Source organism: Amblyomma mixtum, chromosome 3 (genome assembly GCF_055824585.1).
Source record: "Amblyomma mixtum isolate Tamu chromosome 3, ASM5582458v1, whole genome shotgun sequence".
In the NCBI taxonomy this organism is placed as follows: Eukaryota; Metazoa; Arthropoda; class Arachnida; order Ixodida; family Ixodidae; genus Amblyomma; species Amblyomma mixtum.
Window position 1 is genome coordinate 326,612,697 of NC_143014.1, and position 21,880 is coordinate 326,634,576.

At 46.8% G+C, this 21,880-nt stretch overlaps 1 protein-coding gene across 1 annotated transcript in view; it reads left to right on the forward strand.

Moving 5' to 3' along the window:
* Positions 1-3,775: 3,775 nt before the first annotated feature.
* Positions 3,776-21,880, forward strand: part of LOC149355858 (protein obstructor-E-like) — a 43,871-nt gene continuing 25,766 nt past the window's right edge. The window contains exon 1 of the mRNA XM_089577706.1: positions 3,776-3,980. Within this exon, the coding sequence (XP_089433832.1) occupies positions 3,923-3,980 (58 nt within the window). The 5' untranslated portion in view covers positions 3,776-3,922. The remainder of the gene's footprint in view (positions 3,981-21,880) is intronic.

Below are 21,880 nucleotides of genomic sequence, written 5' to 3' on the forward strand. Positions count from 1 at the left end.
GCCGCAGATGTGTGTATGTGTGCGCCACTTCTTGTATGGCTGCCCGACGGGATCATTTTGTGCGTCATCATGAATTCATTTACTCACTAGGTTGGCCATCTGTTTTCTTATAATCGCTGCGCATCAGGAACCACGTCTGAAAAAGAAAATCTTTTTCAGCTTGGCAAGGACACCTTGCGCGGCATTGGCTGTGTGCTATCGGGCAGTTGTTCTTACGGTTGTGGTAGCGTGTGTTAGCTTGCGTTTCCCAATAGAGCGCAGTCGTTCGCATCTCAGGTGCTTGTCTTCGAGATGTGCGCGTGTGACAAGGCCATTGGAGCCCCAGTGTTTAAAATTACTTGAATGTGTGGATGTGCCGCCTAGGATTAGAACGTCACGCCGCATTGTGTGAATTCTGCGAATGGACGCGCCAGCGCAACACCAATACTCCACTGCCTAGAATGCGGACATTGTGATCTCTTATCTGAGCGCGGAAATAGACGCGGAGCTGGCAGACTGTATGCTGCCCAACATCCTGGTCGTCGTGTGCCGACTCTTCCCACGTCCGTACCGATATTTAATCGATTTAAGTCTACTGCATCAGTTCATGTTCACAAAAGGAAGAGACCAGGGAGCGTAACCGAAGATTTTGACATTGATGTCCCCGCGTACGTTTCTGTCAGACCAGAAGCAAGTGTCACGGAAATTGCCAACTCCTACAGAGCCACCCCGGCATCAGTTTGGGGGTCACTAATAAGACACAGCTATCACTCCTACGATCTATGTCTTCACCAGGAACTGACACCGATGGACTTTCAGAAACGGCTCGATTTTGTTGCGAAAGCAACACTACCCGAGTCGCCGCGAGGCATTTAGCGGCGCTGACGAAAGGCCATACTGCGCATGCGCGAGGAGCAGTGACGTCACATGGCGCACAGCTGGTGCGCCGCCACCGTCGCTGCGCGGGTGACTCAGAGGTGCCGCCGCCGCGTTCGCCAGTTGCGCAGGCGCAGTAGCGGCGCATGGCTAGCGTGCCGGGGCCGCCGCCGCTGCCGCGCGCTCTCCATCGATCCTCTCGCTCTCCTCGTGGCCTCCAAGATCGCCCAATTTGTCACCACTGGATACCTTCCTCTGGGGATACGGTAAGAACGAAGTTTTCATTACGGAGCCACCGAACCTCGAAGACGATTTCAAATGAAAAGATTCCCCGACAGATGCTCATTTCCGCTGTGAATTCCATCAAAGACCGCATTCTACTGTCCATCGCAATGGACGGCAAGTATTTTGAGCAGGTGATGCAGAAACGGCTTTTTTTAATCCCTTGTACTAGTGCTTTCCTGGGCCCCGCCGCGGTGGTTCAGTGGTTACGGCGCTCGGCTGCTGACCCGAAAAACGCGGGTGCGATCCCGGCCGCGGCGGCTAAATTTCGATGAAGGCGAAATTCTAGAGGCCCGTGTACTGTGCGATGTCAGTGCGCGTTAAAGATCCCCAGGTGGTCGAAATTTCTGGAGCCCTTCACTACGGCGTCCCTCATAGCCTGAGTTGCTTCGGGACGTTAAACCCCAATAAACCATAGTTCTTTCCTGGAGTGTCCAAGTGCGACTGCAGCCACCTAAATCCATAAAAGGTACAAATTTCATTAATTCCCGTTTCTTATACAACTAGAAAGTGCTGAGCATCTGCGGACAACGTTTTCTAATTAAGTACTTGCACTTCTTACAGCACGGGACCTGTCTGATCCGGCACACGGCAGCCGTAATGAGGCAGCCGATACGGAGGACCTGAGCGTTAAAATTTCAATGTTTTCAGTTAGAATCTTTTCATCTACGAAGTCATTCACATTTATTCTAGCAGTCAATCCGATACCGCATAAAAGAAATAGACGCTTGCAAGAAATAATACAATGCATGTCTATATACCGGCACTATCTTGATGTAAAACAGTAATCTGCACACAGTCAGAGAAGGGTATACCTTTATCCTTCTCACGAAGCTGTTGACAAAAAAAAGATTGAAAAAACTCTTTCCCTAGTTTTGGGCGCTGCATTCATTACGACACGCTACCAACGGGCTCTTCGCTTACGCCATACCTCCGGCGCTCCTTGTGCGCTCAGTTTCGGTCGCGTGCAGGAAGAAGCGTCGGATTTCTTCATGCTGCAGGGCTTAAGGAGTTCAGTTTTTCTTCGTTTCAAAAACTGATATGACATCGTCTTGGTCACTGCATCAAACTCCCAACTGAGACTAATCACCTAGCTACGGTAATTAAAAAGTTAATTATTATGTTTTTGTTAATTACCTGTACAATTAGAGGAGTTTTGCAGCATACTGCGTCCGCGGGGACAGAGAGTGTGATCCTACACCTATTGTTTTGCTATACTGAACCCAATATTCTAAGGAATTTTTTAGCGTTCGCTGAACCACTCGGTATATTACCTTGCATTAGGCTGGATTCATAACTACCTTGCCAATCGGCAAAGATTGGCGCATATTAATATTTATCGACTTCTTCAGTATAGTTTCATGGGCCTATAAAGAGTGTGTTCAGTCCCGTGCTTTTTCATTATGCATAATGAACCTTATCAAGATGCGACAGTCAGTGTGTTGGTTGTCGCCGCCGGAATCGTCGATTTTCTTCTGCTTTGTGACATCGCCAACTATCCGTTCGAAGTTAGAATACGCGTTCACGGTTTGGTATCCTCCTCATTCATCGAATAAGTTGTCGCCCTACTTTCACTACACTGGACGTGTTCACGAACTGGAAAATATTACCGCATATGAGTCCCTTCTACTTTCACCTCAACTCAATGGCCAAATATTTTATTCAATTTAATATGTCTACTTTTTATTTTTTCTGTGCCCTTCTCTTTTCGCCTTTCTCGCCCAAAACCACTTCCCGCCGCAGAGTAGCACGTCAACGCTGTATCAACGAGGGCTAACTTATATGCCTTTCATTAAGGAGCTTCCCTCTTTCTCAAAGCCGCCAAGCTTGGTGCGCTTCCTCTTCTGGAGTGCTTCTAAACTTAATTTCCGAGTTCGCGTTGAATGAATACATTACGTGCCTTCGGCTTGTCTTTCTTTGCACCTTCAGCTTTTAGCACCCTCACCAACCACTCTCCAGTATAAATCATGTCTGCCTTCCCTCAGCGCCATACCACTTCTCACGTACGCCGTCTTACCAGCGTGCGGTGTCCGCCTGGCGCACTTCATTTCAAGGATGCCTTCGAATCCCTCATTCTGTGAATAGCGCGTACTCCTACCCCTGATGCAGAAGGACAGTTTCGCAGTGCTTTCCGTTCTAGGCCCTCCTTTACGGCGATGTGCGGTGCTTCGCGCAAGTTTATTCCATTTTTTTTTCAGATCTGCGTACGTGTGTCGACCAGACGGGGAGTGACTTTGCACTCTACGATACTGAACGGAGCCATGCTTGGAGGCGACGACTATTTTCGTCACTGCAGAACAATGCGTGCTGTGCAGTATCGTTCAGCCGCTTCGGCCTGTCGGCACGTTCGCCCGGGTGGCGATCTTCGGAAGCACTTCCTCTGCACGCCGTTGTCACGGAACCGTCATGGCGCCGTCTCTCCATTGACGTCCCGACCACGCGTCACGATTTTCCTCGACAGCTAACGAAACCGTGGCCGGGGGACAGGCGCGCTGTCACCGCAGATGGGAAGCTCGATAGCGCACTCGCGCTGGGCGGCGCAGGAAAGAGGGGGCGAATGTGGGTTAGCGAAAGAAGCGCCGGCGACAACCAGGTGAACCGGTCACGTGGTGCCTCCGGCCTTGCGCGCCGCTTTCCCCTTTCAGCGAGGAAAGACACCCTCGGAGGAAGTGCTTCCAGAAGGGCCCCCCCAGAGACCGGAGAACCATCGACGCCGGCTATTTCCGTGCGCCCATCCAGCGGAAGAAAAACATACAAGAGCAACAAGGCACGCTCTTTGCCCGCGATGATCATCGCCAGCGGAATCGTGGTGCTCTCCGTAGTGGCTCTCGCCCCACTTTCGGGTGAGTGCACTCTCCTGGACCACCGTCAAAGAACGCCGCCGCTCACGACGAACGACGCCCGGCGCCGCCGTCGCCTCGGTCGTCGTCGAAACGGTGCCGCAGTTATCCAGCGGCAAGCGTGTCTTCCGAAATGCCGTCGTTCTCTCCAAATTCCTCCCGAGGGAATTTCGCCCACCCAGTCGTTTACGTCTTTCGCTCCAGCGTAAAGCACGACACCGCGAAGCCTGAAGCTGCCCAGCGCGTCTGATGAAGCCTTTCGGGTTCGACGTAAAATCAGAGCAATTCATTATTGCGTATGCCGCCGTGGTGCAGTGAGCTGTTTGAGGGTAACGTTTACTTCTTACATAAACAGCAATTCCAAACTCGAACGTGAAGCCTAATGTTGTGCATGCTAAACCCCCTTCTTACCACAGCAAAAAAAAATATGCAGAAGGGATTTGAAGCCACAAAAGCCTATTTTTTGATTTAGTGTGTGCTTTCTTCGCTTGTCATGCTGTCAGTTTCCAAGTCACCGGACAACAGCCTTCGCTTCTACGAAGAGACAGGGTTAGCTGCTGCGCTTCTCTAAAGTGTGTTAAACCACTCTAATGTTACCATTTTACGCTTTTTTCCAGCAGCTTGTACCTATTGAAATGAAAGTACTTCTAACCATGCTGAATCACTTAAAGAAAACTGGTGCTTGGATAACCCACCGAAGTTGGTTACTCCCTTATTACCCACCGATTTTGTTTCACTGCTTTGAATTTATCAAACTGTGGTTATTGTTAACTAACAGTTTTACATTCCAACCGACTCTAACTATACATATGCGGATTCGAACGGTTCTCTGTTCCCCACCAGTGACCAATCTCAATTGACATTATGTAACCAAGCGAAATGTCACAGGGCTCACATGGTGTAGGCCTCAGTCACCATGCTGGAAGTCGTTGCCTGCGTCTAGCAGCCTCTGATAGCGCTTTGAATTTGCAGGCGATTTCTTGCCCTGATACACTTTTTAGGCTTGTCGCGACCTTACTGCATGTGTACCGGTTTCAACAAAGAAGTCCTAGCGTACGCATACGAAAAGAGTGAAGGCAATGCTGCTTTGACGTCCTGCGGTTATCGTAAGACCTCAAGAATGTGTACGCACATATCAGTGATATAAACTTCAGAAGCTCACATAGTACTGCGGCATAATGCGCTGTCATAATGACATCCTCTGCATTGTTGCAAAAAGCTCAGAAAGCAGCGCTCATTAAGCGTCAACTTCGGTTGAGCTTATTCAACCACTTTTGACTCACAGGTTCGTGCCAGCAATAAAGAGGCGGCGTTGGGTTATACGATAATTCCACCTGTGTTTTCGGGTGTATATTATTTGAAACTAATGTTGGAATGAATCTCTGCGATGCAGAAGTAGAGTCTTTGTCAAAAGTGACTAGGCTACACTTTTTTCTTCTCAGTCGTATATTAAAGCTATTATGCGAGCCCCCAAGCTATAAATCTCTGTATGGTAGGAAGAACCCCTGTTCTCACCTTCAAAGAACTTTTTTATCTTTAGGAAAACCATGCGGGCTCTGATATACGAATGAGAAGCAAACCATGGAGCCTGGTTACTTTTGACGGTACATGCTGCTGGGCTAGATGGTTCATAAAAAAATTAGGCGCTCTTTCTATATTTCTGTCTTTCTGTGTTCGTTCCCTTACACCATTCAAATTTGTTAAGCTCTGCGAGCACCAAAGAAAAAAATTGAAGACGCTTAAGCTTCGCCTTTAAAAGTGGAACGCGAAAGCGTGCTGCAGTGCTGCCAGGGTATTGCTCATGTACGCATCAGTACATAAAGACACTTCACGAAGTCAAAGACTACAACGCATTCACTAGGTTTAGAGTTCGAACCAACGAAAGGGTTTGATTTCCATGCATTAAAGAAAAAAAAGAACCTTCGTAGCGTGTTCTGCGCTTGCTCGCCTCGCAATTTCAAAAATCTGTCTTCGATTCCTCGTACCTCTACACGATTTTTTTTTTTTACTTGAAGGTTCTCGGGTTACAACGCCAACAACAGAAACACCGGATTTACTGCGACACGAGCTCCTTAACGCTGTCACGTTAAAATTGGATCCGTGAAAGGAATTTGTGCAGGCAGTGTTATCTGGGTCTGCAGTTGTTTTTTACTGGTTGTGCTCAGCTGCCAGCGTATTTAGTGTAATTAGGCGCAGGTATTTACTGTACCTCTTCTTGAGTCTCTCTTCTGCGAAGCACTGTCCAAAGGCTATAAAAATAATCTATTTTATACAAAGTGCCGTAAAAAAATTTTGATGAAGCATAGCAAACGACTTTGATGGAAAATACGTTGTGTATGGAAACGACGTACGGAAAATACGTTGTGTAATTCGATGCTGTTTACGCCATTTTTCTCTATTATGCCAGGCCACCTCTTAAAAAGTATAGAGGCATCGAAATATTAGCAACATCCATACCATTAAGCCATAATAACAAAAGAATGGAGTTATGAAACGGACCGTGCACAGCCTGGTCAGGATTCATTGAAAGCAACACCTCTAAATTCTTTCCTCTCCCCCAGAAGGACGGGCAGAGTTCAGCACAACACGTTCCCGCCATCCGTAGTACATGGAGGCGCGTAAATTTTCACAAAAGCCATGAGCGAGACCGATGGTATCGCGCTTCGCTCACCTTATGTGTTTGGGCTGTCTCGATTCTTGATAGAAGAAACAAATTTTTTAACGTTGGTCTTTTTCGATCTTTTATGCTGAGTAATAATTGTGCGCACAGTCGCACGGCTATATCAAATATCCACAATGCGGCAAGGAGGAAAACGTTCCTGTTGCATTTCGCGCTGCAAAATATCTACGCTTTGACATAATTCCGTTACTCCTGACCTCAGCTTCGCAGTGTGAAGCCTTACTTCTGTCTTAGGTTCGCAACTCAGTTTCAGCTTTAAGGGAGTTTAACGTCCGAAAGCGACCAGGCTAGGACGGACGCCGTATTGAAGGGCTCTGGAAATTTCGACCACTTGGGGCTCTTTAATGTGCACTAATATTGCGCAGAGCATGGGCCTCTAGAATTTCAACTCCATAGAAATTCGACCACCGCATCCGGGATCGAACCTGCGTCTTTCGGGTCAGCAGCCTAGTGCCATAACCACTGAACCACGGCGGCGGTAGAACTCAGTTTCAGGTTTTGCTGTAGCCTTACCGCGGCACAATCTCGTCTCCAATTTTAGGTGAGCTTCGAAGTCAATTTTTTTATGGCCTTCATGCGTTGTTCTTAGTCATGGCGTTGCTACCACTCAAAACATGTATAATTCAATCAGGCAGACACTGCAGCTGGCTAACCTCCCGGACGTTCCTTGCTCTGCTTTTTTTCTTCCTCCCTTCTTTCTTCTTTTGAGAGGAAGAAAAAAATGCGTCCGAAGAACGCATCTGCTTCAGAGACACGCATTCACTTGTCACCATTACATTTGAGAAAAGGGCAGCGCTGTCCTCTGCAACTCGGCTGCATTTTGATATTTGGAACTCACTTTGCGTTTAAACATTAAAATTTATTCAACTTGCAGAAAAACACATAACGGCAAGCCTTCATAATTCCCTACCGAGGGAAGCAAATCTGCAAGCAAATGTAGCGTAGAACTTGCGCAAAAGGAACTGATACTTGAAATTCCGACTTGACTGAACCTCGCTGGATTCACGTCTGTGCACTCGAATCGTCTGCACTGGAAGATGATGGTCCTTTGCGTCACGACTGTCGCAGCGTTGGACACGGCGCAGGACGAAATCGTGCGCCTGAATGTTGACACGTTACTAAACTACTTTTTTTCACTCGCGGTTCCAACTGCTGAGCTCTTACATTCACTTGATTTTTGGCCAGTTCCTGTGCAGTTTAAGTTAAAATACTACAAAATAGTTGATTAGTAACCACAATATTTAAAACATTCTGTTACCCATGGCGCAATATATAAATCGTTTTGATAGCTTAGCTTGCCTACGCTCAATAATAAAAAAATGAACATCTTGAAATAAATAAGTCCAAATGAAAGTGGCTTCAGTATTGCCGGCAGCTGCATCCTAGGAGTGCATAACACATCGCTTAATGGAGCATTCAGAGAATGACGCACTCGTTAGTTGCAGTTTACGTGCATTGTCAATGTACTTTGTCATTCGGCCAATCAAGAAGTTTCTTGAGTAATGTTTAAAGGATCCTGTCCTTTCGGCGTCGTGCGCTGTATTCACGCAGACGCCCGCTATATATACGCCAGAACCTTTTTTTTCGGAACTGTTTCCGCCGGCATAATGCGTGGTTCGTAATGGCTAGGCGCGGCTCAATGTCGAATACTTCAAAATAATCGAAATTTCATGTACGCCACTCCCCGAGAGAAACCGCTTTTAGTATGGTGTGATGATAATGATCAAAGCCAGATGCCATATATCACATGGGAGATGAGCTGCCGTCTGGCTTATTACTGTGATGATAAGTTATGTAAAAAAAAGTGGTATTCACGAAATTTTTCCACCCTTGAAATGCAACGATAGCCTTCATGCCGATAACAAAGGTGAACCGAACGCATTCGCGTGAGCTTTTTGAAATTCTGTATTTCTTCAACGGCACTTATAACGCGAGTCGTTCACAGGCTGACCCGTAAGCAATGCCTCTCCACAAATCGCATTCATCTTGCCCTTCATGCAAAAGAAAAGCTACCGCTATAGTAAACACCACGTTTGAATAGCGGAGAACAGGATGTATGTTTCTGCTTCCTTGAGTGGGAGCTCAGAGACGGTGACGTTTTTTTGGAAACGCTTTTGCCAAAGGACTAGTCGACGTCCCTGCAAGCGCTTATTGCGCTTACTCATGTCAGCTAACACGAACGAGAAAAGTGTGCAATCAATAGTGTTTTTTTTTTGTTACGTCGACTTTACAATGTCGCACATAATGACGAGGAGGAATTTGTTGTGACAAAGATGCCGCCGTAAACCTCCCTTTCGCACACTCAGTGATCACGCCTATCGTCCAGTGTGGTGGTGATGCCGCTGCTTTACCACCGCTAATAGAATGCTCAGTTGTATCTTGCGTGTAGTTGTGCACCATCGCAGGCTATGAGCTCGACTCACCAGCTGTTCTATTTATGGAAATCTCTTTGATCTTCCTATCTGGAAGCCCCCGCCGCTGGCGGCTGATCTTAGGGGGCGTTCACTGACTGCTCGTGGAAGCAGCGATAGGCAATTTAGCGATATTCGCTGCACGGAAGGTGCTTGCAATGACGTCAGCCGGTGACCGGCGGACGCGAATCTTGCGTCACAGACACGAGGTTCGAGCGCAGTCAAAGGAACCAGCAATAGCGTTTCGAAATCGTGGCTCTGTGTTGGATCGCACAAGACAAATTGCCTCGTGCCTGACATTTACGCCCGCCGTACCTTTTAACCTAGTGCTGAACCGAGAATATGGTAATGATATGATATGTAATGATATGAGTCCCATGATGGCACGGAATGCTGGAGCGCAGTTAGCTAAGGGTGAGGTACTAAAGCTGCAGATTGGGTGTTAATGAAAGCTGCACCAATTTCTTATGATATCTTTGACAGGTAAATGGCGGCCAACCTTTAGAAGCGCGAGAGAACCAGACGCCCATGCAAATCGCACGGACGCAAACAAGACTTCCGACTCCTCTGCACCTGTCGTTTCTGTCTTCGGGTAGCTGGATCCACGGCAGGGAAAGCGAGCAGGCTTTGAGCACCCCTGTAGGCTTTCCTCTGTTTTCTTGCCGCCTGCGGTCACACCCAGGGAAGTGCGAAGGACCTGGGAGACTATGGCTAGTTTTTCAACTTTAGCGTACCTTTTTCTATTGTTGCAGCGAGAAAAATTTCTGCCTTTTCGTTTTCATTCCTTACCCTTTCTCCTTCTGAACCCTTTCACGCAAAAGTACTTTTCGATTGATACTTGATTTAGGTGACATGGCAGCGCTTTCATAAAATGCGAATGCCACGCCGTGTAGAACAATATCGCCGCTTGAAGGCGCTCCTGACCATTTCGTGGTGCGACACATATGCATTGCTCGCCAGGGAGACTGCGCACGATTTGTCTGCTCGCACCGGTTCCTTGTGGCCAAGCCAACGAGCACCCCACTAGACATTCAACTTTCCGCGTTTTCTCTTGAGAGCACACAGAGGCGACTCGTAGTGTAGCCAGGGCTTGAGCTGAAAACATGCTTTCTGCCCCTTCCATTTCATCCCCCCCTTCTTCTACCATGTCTCACTGAACTTCCTTAAAAGAGAAGCGCACGCGTTTATTTTTAGTTCACAAAAACCCTGAACGGTTTTATATGCCCAGTCAACTTCCACAGCGAAGGTGGAACTTCTGCCGCACGCAAATCATTTGTTCAAAGCTCTCATACCTAGTGCGGCTCTACCGAACAGATGACACCAAGTAAGGCGAGATAGATTAGAGCTTCTTTTTCGTTATTTTTAGTGTGTAGTGAAAGCGGTCATTTCTACCAGTAAACTATGCTATGACCACTGCCCGGCTCAGCTTTCAAGTTGCCTGATGTGTCTGACCCGCTAGTGTCTGCAGAGTCAACCGGCCTATTACCCCGGCATCGAAGACGACAAGGACAATGCATCTTCGCTACGAATAGCGGGACTATCTCTGCGAGGACAGCCGAAATCGCCTGAGGAAACACTGTGTACGAGCGGTGAACAGCAGCCTGACAACGATCGTTTCTATTGCGCCAACTGGTCTGTTAGTGAGGCCTTGGAACAAGCATAATACCAGCGACAAACGAGCTAGGAAAAACCAAGAGTAAACGACCGGAACGACTCATTCCCTAACATCGAACGTCACAGCAACGCTGCGTTACATTCGTCGGCGATACTTAAAAATAAACAAAAAAAAAACAGAATAGAATGTAGCATTAAAGCTGAGGATGACTGCATTGCTTTTACCCATGTTCGGGAAATGCACTCCCTTTCGTGCGTGCATTTCCCTTCGCTCTCAGCATGTCTCTCGGTGATTATATTTCCACAACAGGACATGTAACGAACCAGTTTACTCGCTGTCGCTGGGCCGCACTTTGCGCCTACGAAAAGATTGTTTATTTATTCGGGCCTTTCAGCCCAGCAGCCCTGTACTGGCGTCAAAGTGCCACCTTCTGTCTTCTTGATTCCATACTCTAACCGCGTATTTGTCTTGAGTTACGTGCGTATAACCCAGCGTATAGCACACATGCAGTGATCACTCGCACACTCTCTAAAAAAATACGTAACACCGTCTGCAGGCGCCCTTTCCGAACAAAAGGAAAGTCTCCGCTGGGAGCGAAGGCCACACGTATCGCCCATCTGCACCGCACTGGATGGCAGTGTCCTTCATGGCTTCCCCTCTGATCCTGCCGATTAGTCCTAGCCACCTTACCAGCCTTATCTATTTGAAAAACAGGCCTCGCTGAAAACAACGCCCCCAGGAACCGCACGCGCATACTCGATGTGCTGAGATGCGCCGGCGTCCTCCACTCCGAGTGGTTTTGAGAAAGCAAGGAACGCATGTGAATCTTAGTTGATGTCGATGCTCACTGCAACGCAGTCTGCTTCCAGTTCACTGAAAACAGCGCGCCCATATATAGTTTGCTTCGTGGAATAACAAACTTGTTGCCTTGAAAATGTCACAATTGTTCGACAGATTAAAAATAGGCTAGGACAGTTTTTGCATATCTTCATGAATGACGCAGATGCCGGCGATAATGACCTATTTCTCGCTATTGCCTACAGAAATTCTATCCAGAAAATGCAGTGTAAATCACGCTTGCGGTTTCTGGGCTATGAAGGTGACACCTTAAGCCAGTCGTATATTAAATAAGTAACTGTTTATTCAAGTGCCCGTGAAGAACCAGCCTCTACTCTTTTGGCACCAGGACCAGAAAAAAATATTTTTGCTTTGATAAGAGGGTCTGACATATCCTTAATGGAGATGATGATATTAGACGTTATGATTTATATTATTATTGATTTTATTGCTGCTATGTTTAGCGCAGAATAATCAGGGCAAAAATTTTGAAGTTGGAACAACCCCCAGGGGAAGAGTGACACCACAGTTCACTTCATATTAATTTTTGTAACGGGCCCTGCGAAGGCCGCATTTTGTAACGATCCTTTTTTTTTCTTTGTTATTTTTGTAACGATCCTATTCTCGGTTCTACCTTTGCTGTCTTGCATGGGGTGGGCCCCGTCTTTGAGAGAGGAGTTGATGAATGTCACTGCTCGCAAGCTGTAAATCAAATCACGATGTCACGGGCGGCAGCTGCCATTAATCGCGAAGTGAAATCGGACCATTCACGATGCATGACACGGTGTTTCCATATCTTGGGCTATACGCGGATAAAATTCTTCATTGCCTTTCTTTTTAGACTGCTTGTTTTCCAATCCTTGATGATTGCATATTGTTATCAGTGATCAAATTTTTCGCCAAACTGTTTACCAAGATCCCTTTGTGCCTTTCGTCTTTTTCTATTGTTGTTCGCTTTCTGGCTTTTGATATCTAATTTCGTGAGGTGGGCTTATGCTTTTGAGCACTTCGCACAAACGTTTCTTCGCGAGAGAGGGCTTCCTGTGTCGGACGTCTTCGGACTTGTGCTTCGCGCTTCGAGCTGGGTGATTGCAGCGAAATCTCTGCACCTCTTCGGAGTATACTCCGTTTTCTGTTGGCGCTTTCTACTCGTGCGCAACCTTGCGGCCACAGCTTCGTGGAAGCAATTGCGTTCAATTGCTTGCTGCGTCAAGGTGAGCAAGTACACGTCAGAGCTGGCGAGAGCATTACGGGCGCGCCTATTATTGGATTAGGCCGTAAATAGATTCAGCTTAGAAAACCTGTATCTTATCACGTGGGCGCATTTTTGTTTTGTTTCTACACACGCATTCTCGCGAATGCGGTACAAATGCCACACAAATCAGAATTCTTGCATGCTTTGCCACAAGTCTCCCGCCAATCTTGCCCTTGCATTTAGAGCTTCGTAAGACTGCTGCGGCAAGGAATGCAGGAATCGAGCCTGCTTTTGCAAGCGTCAGGGGTGGCTCGACGATTTCTTTTCGTGGGGCTTCCCGCCTGGGCAACAGTAGGACACTCGCGGTCGACAGCGCGCATACCGTTGTGGCCGGCGCGCCGTTTCTGCCCGGTCCACTTAACGGGCATAGCGGCATTCCAGCGGCGACACTGTTCGCGTCCAATCTGAGGCGGGCGTTGCCGGCCGCAGCGCTCCGAGGGCAACGCGGGTAGCACTTGTCCGATCAGCCGATGGCGGCTTGCGCAACTTCGCCTGGAATGGCCCGCGGCGAGAGAGATTCCGCGACGCAATACGTCCTGGCTCGATAGCGATACGGGTGGGGGAACTTCGTTTACTCTCTTCGCTCTCACTCAGCGCTACACACGTGGCTGAAAATAAAAGCGCAACGGGCAGCGGCATTCAAGGGTGGAAAGTGGCGCTCTTCGCGGCAGGAACAAAAAAGGAATGCCGCAAGCAGCGCTCCGGAGGATAAGGGCAGTTTTAACGACATGAAGCAGCGAAGAGGCACCCGGGCTTTGCGCGCAAACGTGAAAGTGCTGCATAAATGGGGGACAGAAAGAGGCCGTGCTATTCAGGCTGCAACCTGTATTTCATATCAATAAGCAAATAGTTGGAATTATGCCAAAAACCAGCACGGCACCTCATGGGTCCTAATAAGTATGACAAATACGACGAAGTGAAATAACATAACACAGAATACTTGATCAAAATGTTATTAGTGTGTATTTTATTCGTACATATTATAAAGCACTGCTAAATTCCTTTTCTTAAGTGCGTCCCTCATAGCCTGAGTGAGTCGCTTTGGGATGTTAAACCCCAATAAACCAAACCAAACCAAACCTTTTCTTAAGTATTGCTGGAGGTTGCCACGTCGTTAGTGGGGCAAAGCTTTGGTCAGGAAAGCATACCTTAACACTTGCCAGCCACGAGAAGCTGCATGTTCTCCTACAGAGAAACATATACTGTTCATTGCCCACACCGTACGACCCACATCAATCGAATGTCCGTGTGCAAAAGTTCATCCCTTCATTCTGCTTACTTCAACTTCGCACTGCGAAACGACCAGCAAAGAGCCGCAGTCCCGAAAAACGGACCTCGCGAATAAAATGCGCTCTAAATTAAATGCACCCGCTCAGATCAAGTTCAAAAGGACATGGAGTCTTGCTCGCCAAATCGCGAAACACGATTCTACATGCGTGTGAAACGAAACAGCGTAGTGTTCGGACTAAAACGTGGCCCAGGGCGCCTCAAGAATGACTGCCGCGCGAGCAGCGCGACGTGAGAAGGTCGACGGCATCCGAGGTAGTCATGACGAAATGTTACCCAGTACATTTCAGTAAAACGTTCAGGTTTTGCCCCAGTGGTACATTATCAGAGCAGCCGAGGAGTTTGTTTTACGGGCATAATCTGTGGCGCAGCGTTCGTGCGAGAGAGAGAGAAAACTTTTATTTTGATAACATTAATTCGCAAGAGCCGGGTGTTCGAGGCCCCTAGAGTCAGGGCTCCGCTGGCGGCACCGAGCTTGCGGACTAGCTGGATGACGCAGGCTTGCCGGTCCAGGATGTCGCTGGTTCCTCCCTCTGTTCGTGTGTCGGGTGTGGCACTATTAACTTGTCCGGTTTGTCCTGACATTCCGAAGATGTGATGGCTGTGGTCAGCTCAGTGGCCGAGTGGGTTAGGATGCATTAGTTCACTCTCGTTGATTTGAGAGAGAACAAATGCATCCTAACCCACTCAGCCATTCAGCTGCCAGAGACGGACGCTGCCATGCGCCTTCAAGGCGCAATCTCAGTGGGTTGCGAAAATGGAACGTTAGTGCTGCACACATGTATCCTTTGGAAAAATATGCAGCCCACCATGTTTGCTTCTAGGCAATTGAGTGTGTCAGTGCTCGAAACTCTCGAGAGCTAGCGGCGCTGTCGCACTCGCCACTGAAGAGCTTAGACGTTGCAGCTGTGCACGGCTTAGAAGCAAGTTTTTTGGGCTGCAGATTATTGGCAAAAAGTATACACGCTGCAGCAAAATAGAACCGATCTTGTTAGTCTTCATCGCCTCGGCACGAATGCAGAATTTCGTGTTATGTGTTTTCTCATTTCATTCTGACCGCAATACCTTTTTAGCGGTGCTCCAGTTATTGAGGTCGCTGCAGCAGCGGCCACTAGGCACAACACGTTGAACAGATCTTTTCGATTACAGTCTTTGCCATTAATATGCGCCTACCGGCGGAAGCCGCAATGTTGGCCGCCGCCTTCGTAAGCACAGCGTCTTTCTGACAGGATCTGCTCCTGGGAAATAAACACAAAAAAGAATGACAGATAAACATTTCTTGGCATTTTCTGCAAATCGTTTATCAGTTGTTTTGATGCCAGCAGGATGGTATCCCAAACACGTTCGGTAAAATGAAAATTTTCTATTCCTGCCGTCTGAATAGGGGAACCACCCGTCATGTTTCTAACTGTCGCTGCAGTCGCGACTGCCACATTAGAGCGTGTAATCCATACGGGTAGCCGCGATGGCGTTTCCAACTACTAGTAGCAGTTCAGCATAACAAATATATTTTAGAAAGCATAACTCTCCTTTCGGAATAACTGCAGTGCGTGCAGAGGCCCTCCGATAGGAGCGGGAAGAACCAGATTGTACAAAATGGCGAATTTTTTGGTTATTTCGCTACTACAGTGGAAAATTACTTTTAGACGTATACGACAAGAGGAAAACTACCTGGGAAAGAGGCAAAAGGGTGCTTGTCAAACATACTATCGAGTAATCATTAACTGAACGCTCAACCTTTGTTCCCTGACATATTGGAAGAAGCTGTACTGTACTGTATTTCATATAAGAAAAATTAGTTCTGGATGATGAAGTTAAAATTTGACTTCCGCCTGAGATTTTACTTTTCATGAGACAAGTGGTGAACAAATTCGACACATTAGGAAGCATGCGCCACCAAATTTACCGCAGCGCAGCTGCAATGCAGAATGTGTCAATTCGTTATACTCACAAGAGTTTCATCCGCGCAATACTGGTTTCTTAGATGTAATTGTGATGGTTGTCCAGCATTCATGGCCTAAGAATTATGCAATAGATGCGAAAGCTTGATGCAAATGCATAATTTCCTCCGCTAGAGAAGAGGCCACCTTGTTTTATATGTATCTCATGGCTCTAGCAATAATTTTTTGATTGCGCAGTATATACACGCTGCAATATCCAGTCCACATAAGCGTCGGTATTTAATTCTGTACTCTTAATTACACTGTATTCAGTAGTAAATTTGTTATGACTTCTTCCCGTAACACTGCTTTCTTCCTCGATATTCAGAATTTGTAATTTTACTACCCGCAGCGTTTCTTTGCACAAGTGAGCTCCGAAGCTTAAGTTTCTCAAGTGAGCAAGCGACATAGTGAGTTAAGGCAAAATTTGAGACACTCAGTTTGGAGAACTGGTTGTCAGTAAGGTCCAAAGTCTATGCACTAGCAAGGAAATGCGTGAGGGTTATGAGCTTAGATTACACGTGCGCCTTTCCTGGTACAGCACACCGCCCCTGTCAGTGGGAAGCCGGGAGGAGAAGCTTGGGTCGCTCTGCACGATTGCTCTTCATTTGTCGCATGGTGGGTTTTCAAGGCCTCATCAGGAAAAACACGATGATAAAACCCGCCCCATTAACGGCGGGCATTTGCTGGTTACGGGGAGCACCATGGCGAATGGCGAGAACCGGCGGTGACCCCTGTGGTTTTGCTCATCCACGCGCGCAGTTGTCGGTGAATTCAAACGAAAGCAAAACTATCCTCCGTCGGGGTGTTTAATTGTCGTTGCGCCAAATAATGGGGAACACTATTCAGCTCGCTGATGCCTTAGCCGACCGCGAGGGCAATAAAGCCGGGGGCGCGCCGCCCTCCTTCGAGAGTCGCACTGCTGCTTTCTGTTCGCTCGTTACGGCTGCCACGCCCAAGCGTGTGCAACGCCCTTTGGGTCGCGCGGGGATCAGGTGCGCGCGATCTTGACGCGACCGCAGGCGGTTGACCCAGATGCGAGGCCGGTCTGCCGCCTCTGGGGCCCCCGCACCTGGCGCCGCCGCAAACTGGAATATCGGTGCGCGAGGCCTCGGGGAGCGGCTCTCTGGGCAAGGACAACGGCGCAATGCCGACGCCGCCGTTGGCGCGGCGCCAGGAGCGCATTCCTCGCCTCGTCGCGCAGAGAAAGGTGATGGCGGCCGTTAGATGGGAAAAACCGACCTAATCCGCGTATACACAGCGCCAATGCGTGCGTTCCCTCCGCGTCCGTTTGATTTTTCGCTTGAAAAACAATTTGTTTAACGCCTCCGACTATCCGCATTCGCAATTATCAGCGCAGTTTGGCCGCAGACACGGGGCCCCCCTGTGCGCTTGAAAACTGCCAAAGTGAGGCAGTTCCACCGCTGAAGGCGAATGATCACACCCACAGATTTCAACTTACCATAGCCCTCCTGGCTATTTACGACTGCCTCTTACTGCGTCTCTGCGAATGGCCTTTACAATCTATTCAAGAGAAAATGCAGTCAGCTGTTTGTCGAGTGATCTATGGCGAAACTCCGCGCGACAGACGCGGACAGCAGAAAGTGTGTCGGTCGCGCCGTGTATGTCATCATGGGTCTGTGTCAGCTAGACAGCCTTCTAGTTTTCTGTTGTGGGGCGATGTCTGTTCAGTGTATTCCTTATTAAATTCAGCTGCACTTCAGAAGGCCGAAAACGTGCACCTGAAGAAGCAGGTAACTGGAACGCGTGTGGTACTGATAACTTGAAAATCTACATTTACTGGAAATAATATAAAAAGCATCTAATAAAAAACAGTGGTATACACCCGCGTTCAAAGGAACACAAATGTTAATACAAAGCACAAAACTTATTACAGTCAATATGACAAGAAGACTAATCATGCAACCTGAAATAAAAAAACATGTTAATCTGCCAAGAAACTACACCGCAGCTCAACGGCGTGTGTATACCCGGGATAACAAATTCAAGCGCACGTTCCTTTCAGTTGCATCATAAGGCACAGGGGCACAGTTTCCTTTCCAGTTAATTATACTTGTAAAATAAGGCATTTTGATTGTCATTCTCAAGCGCAGAGTATTGAGCTGAAGCATGCGTTAGGTGATATAAGGATAAATCGGAATAAGATGCCACCAAGCATGACCGCACTTCGTTTTAGTACTCGGTACGATGTATGATATGCCCTGCAGCTACGCTGCTTAACGCTTTGTAGTGACCTAAGAAGTCTGCCATTAAGTGATGCGGTAATTCGGCTCAGCAATGCTTGCTAAAAGCAAAGTGGCCTTTCGACGGCTGGTGATTGGTACTTAGCGTTCATTTCAAGAGGGCCGCAATGATTAAAAGCACCCTCTAGTGCCTGCAAAATTTATTTGTGTGTTCCTTGGTTGAGGTAATACAAAGTTCTTTACCTTCGCGGCAGGGCAAACGGAGAGAACATATCCTCCTGACTGGGCCCTGGGCTCAGAGCGCGCCAACGGCGCAGCAACAGTGGCCTGTTAGCAGTCGCTCTCCGCAATAACAGTTACAGAAGAACAAGTAAAATTATCCAGAATATTGTACAATAACTAAATGAACAAACGAAAACAATGTAACAGTGATGTGTGGAAAGAAAAAGGAAAGTAAAATATAGTTGGACAATAAATTCAAAGGCAAGCACTTAAGAGAAGTAACACCAGCATGCTATATTCAAGATGGGAGCCCGAAAAAAAAAAAGAAAGATCGAAGACCGCACATTACAAAATCATGAAGACACTGACATGAAATTCCAGCATTGATGCTTAAATTTGCGACCCATTTTACTTTCGTCTGAAATTTCAAGTAATTTACTACTGCTGTACAATGTGCAAACCAAGGTGGCCGACTGAGGATAGGCAGCACGGCACACTTTATTTCAGACGTGTGTGTTTTTTGCTGGAAAAGCTACCAAAAAACGTTGTCTTGTTTACATGTGACAAAAGGCCGCTGCAGTGGCTCTGCGGTTGTGGCACTCGGCTGCTGACCCGAAAGATGGAGGTTCAATCCCGGCTGTGGCAGTCGAATTCTGATGGATGCAAAATTCTAGAGGCCCGTGTACTGTGCGATGTCAGTGCACGTTAAAGAGCCCCAGATGGTCGAAATTTCCGGAGCCCTTCACTACGGCGCCCCCCATAGCCTTAGTCGCTTTGGGACGTTAAACCCCATAAACCAAACCTAAACCAAGTGGTATAGAGAGCTGCTTCATTAGTTCGCCTTCGCTGATGTAGCTTCTGGAGGGCATCAATAATCAGACCACTTTACGTTGTCGCGCTAACATTTCTCCATGTCAGTTCGACCACAGGTGTTCCAAACTACTAAATAGTAATTTGAATACGAATGAACACGTGAAAAATTCACTTTTTTTTCTTGAACCAGGTGGGTAGAAGATCAAGAAGTATATGTGTCATGCCTATAGGCCGAGCTGCTTTTACGCGAACATTGTTTATGTGATCGGACGAGCTTAAATTTTTGTGACAATTAACACCAAGAAATGAACTGCTGTCCACTTGTTCTAGTGTAGTCGAAGCATAGCACAGAATGATATCATAGTCGGACTGCTTATTTTTGGCACAAAGAAGGATACATTTTGTTTTCTCTGTATTTAGCTGTAATTTGCTTAAATAAAACCAGGTGTTTAGTTCTTATAGCCAAGCGTTTGACTTTCATTCTATTTCTTTCAAGTTAGTGCCACAGAAAAAAACATTAGTGTCGTCGGCATATAACATAATCTGTTGAGTCATTGGAAGGTTAACTATGGCATTTATGTATAGTATAAAAAACAAAGGACCTACTAGTGGTCCTTGTGGTACCCGTATTTAATAAGCTGCATGTCAGATTGAGAACCATGTAATACACAAAACTGATATCTTGAGCTGAGGTAATTATGAATAATGTCTAGGCTATTCCCCTATTACCATACACATCAAGCTTCTTAATAAATATGTTATGCTGAATTGAGTCGAACGCTTTACGGAAGTCTAGGAAAATCCCAACTGTACAAAGTTTCTCTTCGATATTTTTGATAATTTTATCCTTCGTTTGCAATAGCACCTTTTCGGTCGATTTTGCTTTCTGAAAACCGTACGGCTGTTCTGAAATTGCATGATTCAAGAGAAGCAATTTATTTAAACGCTTGTATATGATTCACTCCGCTATTTTAGAGAAAAGTGGCAGGACCGAAATGTGTCTATAGTTGTTTAGATTATTATATGTACTTCCCTTATGACCGTATGAATTAGAACAACGCAGCTATATTCAGCTTGTCAGGAAAGGTACCTGATTCAAGCATGCGGTTACAGATACATGTCAAGGGCTGAGATAAGAAATGCGAAGCAACCTTTACCGGTGCGGCTTTTATTCCATCATAGCCAGCTGCTGATCTACCTTCGAGTAAGCATAATACAGCATTTACTCCTTCGGGAGAGGTAGGACAAGAAACAGGAAGACGCACGCTCACATACTCTTCTAAAGTATTACCGAGACACGAAGGAGGTGCAAAGTTTTCAGAGTGCTTCCACAAAATTAGTGTTGCATATATCTCTAATGGTTTACCGTAATAGCGTTTGCCATCTATTTCTAATTGAGGTGGTATAGCTGTAGCGTTATGAAAAAAAATGTCATATTGCTCGTCTTTATAGGCGCAGGTGTGGCTTTTAGTGCGTGCTTCAAGAGTCCCAGCTGTAGTGCTCAGCGTAGCCTAGTGCCATTGAAAAGAGCAAATAAGAAAAAAAGGCCTATTTAATTTTCGTATTATTGCTCTCATCCTTTACGGGCTCTCTATTCAGGTTGTATGAAAATTTTTGCCTCTTGCGGCACGAAGAAAACGCAATTTATATGAGTTCAATTTCACCGCCTTAGGCAATACTTTTGTCAACTAGCACGTTTAGTACTATGGAAAGCAATTTTTATATTCAATGCATATCATTGGCCTAAACTGCAATGAGATCTTCGGTCGGCAGCTGTTGGCTTGTCATTTCTAACAGAAAAAAAATAAACGATAGCACGTATGGGCACTACTATGCGCAACTCCACTCCGTTTACGTGAAAACAGCGGACGGCCTGCGACTGAACTCACACTCTTGATAAATATCATTTACTGCATTCAGTAGATGCAATAAAAAGGAGCGATTTTCGACATCAAAAATGCTAAATTCCCTTCAAAAAAAGAAGCCACTGCTAAGTGCGGGACTTTCCGGAGAAAGCTGTGAGTTCGAGGTGTACAAAATTGTGCAAACACCTTACAAGGTTAGCTACAAACAGAATATGTGACTGACACGAATGGGTTGTTGCTGCACGCGTACAGCCCAACTAGTGGTCATATCCTGGATCTCTTGCTCTGCAATTCGACCTTCTGTGTTTGTTATTTAGGGTATACGTGATCAACTTACGGTCTTCGCAAACATGAATTCTGAAGTGTTCCTCAGAAAGCGCAGCTTATTTTTTAATAGTACTTTTTTTAATTTTTTAATGGTATTTTTAATTGTATGGCTCTGTCTGCTGTTTCCTGTAATCACGAGCGTGTCCGCACGATTACGTCCGAGCGAATGGGTTTATGCGAAAAATAAATCCAAATAATTGCAGCATCAGATAGAGCATCACAAAATCTCGTACAGGAAATCGGGGGCTCGAGGTGGGTTAATTAGTTAATTAATTAGAGGCAAAATGTCCAAAAAGTGGGGGCGGCCGAAGCAAAATAAGCGCCAAATTTGAAAGCGCCGGAAGTGTGGCACCACGTGACCGGAAGTGAGAGCGGAGCAAACGCGAGGCGTCAAATTTGGAAAGAATCGTGGCGCGAAGTTTGAAAACTGAGATGGGCAATTGATGG